Genomic DNA, 10,980 nt, shown 5'->3' on the forward strand with positions numbered 1-10,980 from the left:
CCTTTTTAAATTCCCAGTGAGAGAGCCATGTCTGTTTGCGTCTTTGCTTTTTTGACCTATGCCTTGTTTCTGTCTGTCCTATGATTGATTTGGTTTCTCCCTGTCTTTCTCTCTCCTCTCTCTGCAGCTAGTGCCATGTAAGCCCGCTCCTCCTATAAATCCCTTGTAGGAACTGCTTTAGTGTTGTGCATGTGTTTTGAGCAGCACCACATCTTCCAAGACCTGCATGTCAATAAAGAAGAGCTATCAAGACATGATTGATACATTTCATAAGCAATTACATGACAAAAAAAGTAATCAAATGGTATATATATTTTAACTGAATGGGTGTAAATATTTTTGGAATCAAATGAACCAATCCCAGGTCCCTCCATCCTTACTAAATGAAGAGCCATAGGCTGCGTTTACACATGACAGCCCATTTCTGGTCTTTTGCCCAAGTAGTGGAAAAATATCAGAATTGGGTTGCCTGTGTAAATGCAGCCTTCAAACTAGATACAACAGAGTTCCTATGTTATCTTAATATACCTATTATAGTTTTCTATTAATGTACACTATTCCATGATGCATGTCCTCTGAAGCAGCCATTTTATCAGATGTGTAATAATTAATGTATTGATAAATTAAATGAACAATAGTACAAATGTTATCTTTTCCTAAGGAACTCTTTTTTGGGGGGGGAGATGTGTAAAATAACCAAATAGACTTTTCTTTGCGCTGTAATGTGCAACATGTTTGAAGCAGATTTTGCGGTATCTGGGAAGGCGGAGGTGTGGCGATCCATTACCCTGAAAGAAAGTCAGTCCCTTCAATGGCACACGCGTGCCAAACTAATTTCAGAGCTGACGATTGTATTGTCACATGACTTGTGGTTTCAGGTAAATAAAGCAATTCTACATTATGTTGCCAATCTTCTATATGCCAGATTGGAGATGTGTATTCATTTGAAGCTACCTTGCTTATAGCCTAAATACAAGGATGTTTTAGAGAAGTGTTTCCCAACTCCAGTCCTTGTACCCTCAACGGCACACATTTTTGTTTTAGCCCCAGACAAGCTCACCTGATTCAACTTGACAACTAATCATCAAGCCCTCAATTAGTTGAATCACATGCATTTGTCTGGGGGTACTGGAGGACGAGTTGACAAACACTGTTTTAGAACTGTTACTCAATAAGTCACTAATACTAATTTACCAAAAACTTCAATAATATGTCAGGGCGTGAGACCAGACGTCATGATTTTATATCTTCAAAACATATACACACACCACATGGTTAAACATCTGCATTGGAAAACTTTAACATTACTTTGCAAAGAATGTGTCAAATTAAATGACCCCGTGATTGACACACAGGCCTTAAGTTATCTGATTATTCAGAAGGGAAAGTATGTCGCCAGCTTCACACCAATATGTGTTAATACATGCAAATATTAAACAGAAAAAACAAAGCAGCAGAAATAGAATAATTTCAATGATTACTGGCTTCAGATTATCTTGTGTTAACCCAACAAACAAGGAAACTCTTGGGCCATGGCCCAACAATCCTAAATAGCCTCTTCACCTCATCTCCTTTACTCTTGGACCCCTGATGGGTATGAAATAGGTTAGTAAGGTTCATTTTCACCTACCAACTAATCAGTGATCGCAAAGGGAAGGAGACGTGGAATGGCAAGTTATCATTTTTGGGTGCTGGGTTGTAAAATGTATCCTCCCCAAACCTCAGTGGCTGCTATGATGACCTCTATAACCCTGAGATGGGGCTTTATACACCCATATCTTGTATACACCCATATAGAGTCCACCGGAGCATTACATCAGGAACCCATGATGCCTATGTGTGGCGTGTTCCCCCAGCCCCCCGCTGTGTCCCTGGCGTCTCTGCAGTGGGCCTGGGTCACTGCATGCCAAACCACTGCTCCTGGTCTGCCCACTGGGCTGCTTCACTGTCACTGCCTTCCAGCTCTCCATCCTCCCCGCTGCCCTCCATGTCATCTCCATCCAGCTCCACAGTGGCATCAGCAGGGCTCTCCTCCTTCTCCATCTTCTGCATTCCTTCCAGAGACTTCTGGTCATTCGGGTCCAGGCTAAAAGACAGATGGAGTCAGATTCAGATGATAGAGAAACATGTGCAGTTTCAAGATCGAAGTGCACCATTTACATATTTGAGAAAAGGTAGGCCTAAGAGCGACACTGCATTAACATTTCATGAGTTGTGTAAAACCCTGGACTTTGGTGTAACATTACCTAAGTGCTATGCTGTATTGGTCCATAGCCTCTTGATAATCATTGACCGCCACCAAGAAATCCCCCAGCATCCTGTGCAGCACACAGTCACTCTGATTGGCCAAGGCATTCCGGAGAAGAGCAATCCCTTCCTCGTATTTCTGTTCCCGACCTTAAATGCGAAAACAAACACAATATCAACTCTTGTCCCTAACATCTTCGGTAAAACAAAAATGACAAAGATACAATGGTTCTAAATCTCTACAGCAAAACAACTAATAGAACTTCAGGGTTTGCTACCAAGCCACATACTTAGCAGCTCTGCCTTCTTGACCACAGCCTTGGTGTAGTCAGGCCTCTGGGCTAGCGCCTTGTCCAGCAGGGTTTTGGCCTTCTCCTGGGTCACAGGGTCCTCCAGGCAGACTGTAGCCAGGATGGTCAGAGTCTGGGCATTCGCTCCCAGGGTCTTATAGATGTTATTGGCCATCCCCATTGCCTCTCGGATCCCATTGGATGCCAGGTAACAGTCAATCAGACCTGGGGACAGAGAAGGCTCATGACTACCTCAATACTAGTAACAAAACAAAAAACAACATCTGATGTTGCAGCTTTATGTGGGGGCAGTTCAAGATGAAAACAGATGTTCATTACAATGATGCGATCATTACAAGAAGGTCCCCTTGCCTTCATAGCAGTCCAGACGGCAGGGCGCCAGGCGCATGGCCTCTCTGAAGTGGATGATGGCCTCCTGCACTCGGCCCATGTTCCTCAGTGCTGCCCCCTTCAGGAGGAGGGCTTGCACACTGTTGCTGTTCAGCTGGATGGCCTTGGCACCCAGGTAGAGGGCCCGGGAGTAGCGCTTACTGTAGAAGCTGTGACATCTGAGCCACCAAAAACCAGATTGGTAGGAACATGTATTTAGCCACTGTGTTCTTGGGGACCTTCAATGCAGAAATGTTTTGGTACCCTTCCCCAGATCTATGTCTCGGCACAATCCTGTCTCGTAGCTCTACAAACAATTCCTTCGGCCTCATGGCTTGGTTTTTGCTCTGACATGCACTGTCTACTATGGGACCTTATATAGACAGGTGGGTGCCTTTCCAAATCTTGTCCAATCAATTGAATTTACCACAGGTTGACTCCAATCAAGTTGTAGAAATATCTCAAGGATGATCGATGGAAACAGGATGCACCCGAGCTCAATTTTGAGTCTCATAGCAAAGGGTCTGAATCCTTATGTAAATAAGGTATCTGTTTTTTGTTTTTTTTAATACATTTGCAACAATTTCTAAAAACCTGTTTTCACTTTGTCATTATGGGGGTATTGTGAATAGATTGATGAGGTAAAAAAAAAAATGTAAATCCATTTTAGAATAAGGCTGTAACCTAACAAAATTTTGAAAAAGTCAAGGGGTCTGAATACTTTCCGAATGCACTGTATAGTGAGCAATATGTTTGGAACATCGAATTGCAATACATATACAATCATGAGAATCGCAACAGATATCGTATCAGCACCTAAGTATCGTGATTATCTTGGCAATTCCCAGCCGTATTACCCAGATATGACCCAGGGCTCTGCATGCTGGTCTGAGATGTTGAACAGCCTTCCTCCCAGAACCTCAACATCCTCCAGGTGCCCCTCACGTGCCATAAGGTAGCCATATACATCCATGCCTGACAGTAAGTAAAGACAACATAACTGAATTAGTTCAACTACACATAAAAACCTAATAGTTAATGTCTTAGATAAGAATCGCTAGACTGGCTTAGGGAGTCCTAGGAAACTGATTTATTTAGTCAGTGATGGGTTTTCTGATGTCTGCTGTCCAGTACCTTTGATCAGATAAGGATCCAGCATCTGGGCCTGCTCAAACTTCAGAATGGAGTTCTTTGTGTCGCCTGCCCTGAAGTACACATCTGCCAGGCTCACCAGCAGGTCCACATTGTCACGCATTAGAGACTTCTTCTCCAGGGAGCTGAGAAGGAGAATCAGGAAACAGAGAAACACAACACCCAGAATGAGAGCCATAGTTTAACAACACCGGAGATTATGATTCATGAAATTAATAACACTCCCATGGTGGGATGAGGAACTGGTCTGCTCACCGGATGGAGTTGATTGCTCTGTGGTTGTCCCCTGCATGTATGAAGGCATAGGATTTGATCCACACAGAGAGCCACTCCAGGTTGGGAAGACTCTGGATCACATCCATAGTCATGGACGCCACCTCAGCTCCCTTCACTGACAGAGACAGGAGACCTACAACAGACACAAGTTAAAAGAACCCTTCAAAATGAAGAGCACAACAACATGGGATTTTGGCATGTCTGTGTGACGCACTACAGAAACATCCCAGTAACTAGTCCATACCAATGATGGCATCCAGTGCCAAGGGACACTGTCTCAGGACCTCTTTGTAGCTTGTGACAGCAGAGCGTTCGTGTCCAGCCTTCCTGTACAGATTAGCCAGCATCATGTTGATCTTAGGAAGGATAAACAAATATGCAATTCGGAAATTCCTCACAAGAATCTGGGCTGCTTTACTTTATTGACATAGTCATAAAACGGCACTGCAAGCTTGGGTGTCATTGAGAGGATGGGGCTTTAAGGAGGGGACCTCAAAACAGCAGCCTACCTTTGGGGTTCTCTGTCTAGATGGAATCCCATCAAGCACTGCAATTGCATCCTTATCAAGCTTCAGGATGGTGTAGCACTCTGCAATCTTATACTTGACCTCAATCTCTGAGGGAAAACTCTGAAATAAAGAAAAATGGCATTTGGTCAATTCAGAAGGCAATGCACATTGTACACAATTACATATAGTCTGTAGAGCAGCTCAGTCAAATGTGCATTATTTTTAATGAATGGCATGGATGCCTGTTGCTACAGCAAGATATGTTGTAATTGACAGAGTTAGGAGCCTTCCACACCTGTGACTGCAAGGAGGATGCAGTTCCCCCGGTAGATGGCCGCACTTTAGAAGTTTTGCTGAGCACTTTCTTCTGCTGCAGTGCCATGTTGTACTTGCAAGCAGCATTACGGTACTCCTTGTCATGGAAGATGGCATCTGCATGATAAACCAGCAGCTGGTACTTCTGGGATGGTGAGAACAGTTCTCTGAAAGAACAGATGTGGTACATGCATCACTCTCTGGCACAGTATTTGACTGACAATAACTATATGAAGTGGTCAAGGAAATTAGCAATCAACATACACAATCTTTTCACAAATAGTCACATTATTAATCCAGATACAACTACACTGAACAAAAATATAAAACGCAACATCTAAAGTGCTGGTCCTATGTCTCATGAGCTGATCCCAGAAATGTTCCATATGCACAAAAAGCTTATTTCCCTCAAATTTTGTGCACAAATTTGTTTAAATCCCAATTGGTGAGCATTTTACCCTTTGTCAAGATAATCCATTCACCTGACAGGTGTGGCGTATCAAAAAAACCTGAAAAACAGCATGATCATTACACAGGTGCACCTTGTGCTGGGCACAAAAGGCCTGTGCTGTTTTGTCACGCAACAATGCCACAGATGTCTCAAGTTGAGGGAGCATGGAATTGGCATGCTGACTGCAGGAATGTCCACCAGAGCTGTTTCCAGATAATTTAATGTTAATTCCTCTACCATAAGCAACCTCCAACGTTGTAATAGAAAATTTGGCAGTATATCCAACCGGCCTCACAACCACAGACCATGTGTAACCACACCAGCCCAGGATCCTCAGTAGTGAGTTAACCTGGCTCCCAAGTGGGTGGGCCTATGCCCTCCCACACCCACTCATGGCTACGCCCCTGCCCAGTCATGTGAAATCCATAGATTATGGCCTAATGCATTTTTTTCAATTTACTGATTTCCTTATATGAACTGTAACTCAGCAAAATCTTTGCGTTTATCTTCTTGTTCAGTGTACACTTACACCCATCTTAAGCTAGTTGGCTTGCTAGCTAGATATAAATACTGCCAACTGCGTCCTTGTCAGCTTGGCTCGTGACGATAAGCATGCATTGATTAGGACATGTGTTATCAATTGTACAGAATTATATGCTTTTGAAGATGATCGAACGGAGTGAATAACTAGTTAGGTAGCTCATACCTCAGAGGGATGTACAGTAGCTAGCCAGCTAGCTAATACTATACTGTTACTTACTGATTGTTATTGCTCATTGTCAGCAGTAAGCTACTAATTATCCGAACGTTTGAGTGAAGTCCCGCGGCGGCCATATCCCTCACATGATCTATGACGTTCATTTCGATGTATTTTGATGGCTTGCTTTAAGATCAAAATCTAAAGTTTACGATTGCAGACAGGTAGCTTACTTGCTAGCTATCATCATAAACTGCAATGTATTAAATATGGCGCCGCAAGTTGAAGGACCCATCAATTATGTTTTGCTTTTATAAAAACATCATATCATTGCTACGTGTCATAAATATGACAGTTTTTTTCTCCTCGGTATAAATGACAAAAATCTAAGTAATACGTTTTAAAACCTTAAACGGACACAAAGTTGTCCTGTTCAGGCGAATAGAGTACCACAGAGACGTAATACCCTAGCGGTCAAACAGGGAAATTGTCAGGGTTGTCAGGTCCAACTAAAATGTCTAGCCCAATGAAATCTGAAAACCTACGCAGATGTGAAAACTTGCCCCAAAAAGTTTTTCGCAGAAAGAGAGGTGTTGCCACATTTATCTAATACATGTTTGTTTCCCCATAACGTTATCGAGCGAATTAAGGATTTTTTAATGACGTAGGCTAATAAGCAAAATTCGGTTTTCTATCAAAATAATAATTCTTGCGAGTTTAAGAATGTCGCAAGAGAAAAGATAAATCGCCCTTATTAAACTCTCCAGATCATTTTCCATCAATGGATGTCGATGTAACTTGTTTTGACTGCCATGATTAAGCAATAAGGCCCGAGGAGGTGTGATATATGGCTAATATACCACTGCTAAGGGCTGTGACCAACTGGCAAGTGTCTTCACTGACATTTTCAACCTGTCCCTGGCCAGGTCTGTAATACCAACATGTTTCAAGCAGACCACCATAGTCCCTGTGCCCAAGAACACCAAGGTAACCTGCCTAAATGACTACCGATCCATAGCACTTACGTCTGTAGCCATTAAGTGCTTTGAAAGGTTGGTCATGGCTCACATCAACACCATTATCCCAGAAACCCTAGACCCACTCCAATTTGCATACCGCCCAAACAGATCCACAGATGATGCAATCTCTATTGCACTCCACACTGCCCTTTCCCACCTGGACAAAAGGAACACTTACGTGAGAATGCTATTCATTGACTACAGCTCAGCGTTCAACACCAAAGTGTCCTCAAAGCTCATCACTAAGCTAAGGACCCTGGGACTGAACACCTCCCTCTGCAACTGGATCCTGGACTTCCTGACGGGCGGTAAGGGTAGGTAACAACACATCTGCCACGCTGCCTCAACATGGGGGCCCCTCAAGGGTACGTGTTCAGTCCCCTCCTGTACTCCCTGTTCACCCATGACTGCATGGCCAAGCACGACTCCCAACACCATCATTAAGTTTGCCGACGACACAACAGTGGTAGGCCTGATCACCGACAACGATGAGACATCCTATAGGTAGCTCAGAGAACTGGCAGTGTGATGCCAGGACAACAACCTCTCACTCAACGTGATCAAGACAAAGGAGATGATCGTGGACTACAGGAAAAGGAGGACCGAGCACACCCCCATTCTCATCGACGGGGCTGTAGTGGAGCAGGTTGAGAGCTTCAAGTTCCTTGGTGTCCACATCACCAAAGAACTGTCATGGTCCAAAGACACCAAGACAGTCGTGAAGAGGGCACGACAACGCCTATTCCCCTCAGGAGACTGAAAAGATTTGTCATGGGTCAGATCCTCAGATCCTCAAAAATACAGCTGCACCATCAAGAGAATCCCAACTGGTTGCATCTCCGCCTGTTATGGCAACTGCTCAGCCATCTGACCGCAAGGTACTACAGAGGGTATTGCGTACGGCCCAATACATCACTGGGGCCAAGCTTCCTGCCATCCAGGACCTCTATACCACCAGAGGAAGGACCTAAAAATTGACTCCAGCCGCCCTAGTCATAGACTGTTCTCTCTGCTACCGCACGGCAAGCTGTATTGGAGCGCCAAGTCTAGGTCCTTCTTAACAGCTTCTGATTACTGAACAATAACAGATTACTGAACATCTAATCAAATGGCTACCCAGACTATTTGCCTTACCCCCTCCCTCTTTTACACTGCTGCTACTCTCTGTTATTATCTATGCAAAGGTCACTTTAATAACTCTACCCACATGTATATATTACCTCAATTACCTCGACTAACCGGTGCCCCCGCATATTGACTCTGAACCGGTACCCCCTGTATATAGCCTCGCTACTGTTATTTTACTGCTGCTTTTGAATTATGTTACATTTATTTCTTTTTTTTTGTTGGTATTTTTCAATAGGGGGTGCTGTTTGCACTTTGTAATAATTTCGTTCCCAAATTAAACTGCCTCGTACTCAATTCTTGCTCGTACAATATGCATATTATTATTACTATTGGATAGAAAACACTCTCTAGTTTCTAAAACCGTTTGAATTATATCTGTGAGTGAAACAGAACTGGACTTAGAGCAATTTTCCTATGTGGATGTGAGAATGCAGAATTCTGCAAGCTGTTCCCAGATCAGTTTATTAATTTGCCTGTCTTCTATTGGTTGAGATGCACTGCATACGCCTTCCCCTGGATGTCAGCGAATAGTGAGACTTGAAATGGAGTCTCTAGGCAGATCTGAAAGGTTATAAATGGCTTGGGAAGGAAAGGTCCGGTCTTTGCCCTCTTCGCTCTGACGCAGGAAGGAGCTTGGCATATCGTACTAGAAGCTCCGGTTATAGCTCTTAGATAATTCCGGCTGTGTTTTTATTCGATATAGGCGTTAAAGACATCATAATGTTGTTATTTTAAACCGAGTTATATCAGTTTATGTTAGTATATTGCAATTTTCGGGTATTTATTTGTGTGGCGTTCTAGGGAGTTGGGTATCTCTGGCTCACATGGCTAATGTTTACTGCTAATTGCAACGTTGAAGACTACATTCTACAACCGAGCAACGATTCTTTTGGACAAAGGACACCTTTCCCAAGATTCTGATGGAAGCACATCAAAAAGTAAGAACTATTTATGCTGTTAATTCGTTGTTCTGTTGAAAAATGTAAAATGCATAAGCCGCCATTAATTTCAGTGCGGTCTCGCTTTAACGCACGCTGTATGTTGTAGTAACGTTAATTTAAAAAATGTAACACAGCGATTGCATTAAGAACTAATGTATCTTTCATTTGCTGTCCAACCTGTATTTTTTAGTCAAGTTTATGATTAGTTATCGATTAGAATAGGTGCCTCTCCCAAGATTTCTCCCGACATTTTGTTGGCAGCTTGGCTACTTTTCTCATTGTATAACCACGATTTGTGCCGCTAAATATGCACATTTTCGAACAAACTCTATATGTATTGTGTAATATGATGTTATAGGACTGTCATCTGAAGAATTCTGAGCAGGTCAGTGAAAAAATTAATATATTTTGGTGGTTTATACGTTATCGCTATTTTTGGCTTGAATCAATGCTGTTGTGTGGTTTGCTATTGTGGTAAGCTAATATAACGCTATATTGTGTTTTCGCTGTAAAACACTTAGAAAATCTGAAATATTGGCTGGATTCACAAGATCTGTGTCTTTCATTTGCTGTACGCTGTGTATTTTTCAGAAATGTTTTATGATGAGTATTTAGGTAATACACGATGGTCTCTGTAGTTATTCTAGTTGCTTTGGTGAGAGTTGTGATGGTGGCTGCAATGGTAAACTATGATTTATACCTGAAATATGCACATTTTTCTAACAAAACATATGCTATACAATAAATATGTTATCAGACTGTCATCTGATGAAGTTGTTTCTTGGTTAGTGGCTATTTATATCTTTATTTGGTCGAATTTGTGATAGCTACCTATGCAGGAAAAAAATGGTGGAGTAAAAAAAGTGGTGTCTTTTGCTAATGTGGTTAGCTAATAGATTTACATATTGTGTCTTCCCTGTAAAACATTTTAAAAATCAGAAATGATGGCTGGATTCACAAGATGTGTATCTTTCATCTGGTGTCTTGGACTTGTGATTTAATGATATTTAGATGCTAGTATTTACTTGTGACGCTATGCTAGGCTATGCTAGTCAGCTTTTTTACTGATGGGGGTGCTCCCGGATCCGGGATTGGGAGGAATTAGAGGTTTTCTTAAAACTGCATTGTTGGTTAAGGGCTTGTAAGTAAGCATTTCACTGTAAGGTCTACACCTGTTGTGACAAATACAATTTGATTTGATTTGTTGAAAGGTGAACCTTCACCCCAGTCTGAGGTCCTGAGCGCTCTGGAGCAGGTTTTCATCAAGGATCTCTCTGTACTTTGTTCTGTTCATCTTTCCCTCGATCCTGAGTAGTCTACCAGTCCCTGCAACTGAAAAACATCCCCACAGCATGATGCTGCCACCACAATGCTTCACAGTAGGGATGGTGCCAGATTTCCTCCAGACGTGACGCTTGACATTCAGGCCAATCTTTGTTTCATCAGACCAGTGAATCTTGTTTCTCATGGTGTGAGTCCTTTAGGTGCCTTTTGGCAAACTCTAAGCGGGCTGTCATGTGCCTTTCACTGAGGAGTGGCTTCAGTCTGGCCACTACCATAAAGGC

General features: G+C 42.7%; 1 protein-coding gene across 1 annotated transcript; it reads right to left on the reverse strand.

Moving 5' to 3' along the window:
* Positions 1-1,221: 1,221 nt before the first annotated feature.
* LOC120061978 (anaphase-promoting complex subunit 7-like) lies at positions 1,222-6,785 on the reverse strand. Its single transcript, XM_039011803.1, has 11 exons — positions 6,391-6,785; positions 5,160-5,346; positions 4,865-4,984; positions 4,600-4,711; positions 4,335-4,488; positions 4,062-4,204; positions 3,785-3,902; positions 2,910-3,106; positions 2,538-2,762; positions 2,247-2,397; positions 1,222-2,086 (listed from the first exon to the last, which is right to left on the reverse strand). The coding sequence occupies exons 1-11, from the start codon at positions 6,489-6,491 to the stop codon at positions 1,897-1,899; spliced, it is 1,698 nt and encodes a 565-aa protein (XP_038867731.1). The 5' UTR covers positions 6,492-6,785; the 3' UTR covers positions 1,222-1,896.
* Between the last annotated feature and the right edge of the window lie 4,195 nt (positions 6,786-10,980).

The sequence above is a fragment of the Salvelinus namaycush genome, chromosome 1, assembly GCF_016432855.1.
Source record: "Salvelinus namaycush isolate Seneca chromosome 1, SaNama_1.0, whole genome shotgun sequence".
Taxonomy (NCBI): Eukaryota; Metazoa; Chordata; class Actinopteri; order Salmoniformes; family Salmonidae; genus Salvelinus; species Salvelinus namaycush.

What these genes read in the sequence shown, in the direction of transcription:
- LOC120061978 (XM_039011803.1), bottom strand. Translation starts at nt 6,491, where the DNA reads ATGAACGTCATAGATCATGTGAGGGATATGGCCGCCGCGGGACTTCAC. An exon ending in GGCACTGGATGCCATCATTG is followed by an intron (nt 4,489 to 4,599) that starts GTATGGACTAGT and finishes TGTCTGTTGTAG; the next exon opens with GTCTCCTGTCTCTGTCAGTG. An exon ending in CCGTCTGGACTGCTATGAAG is followed by an intron (nt 2,763 to 2,909) that starts GCAAGGGGACCT and finishes CTCTGTCCCCAG; the next exon opens with GTCTGATTGACTGTTACCTG.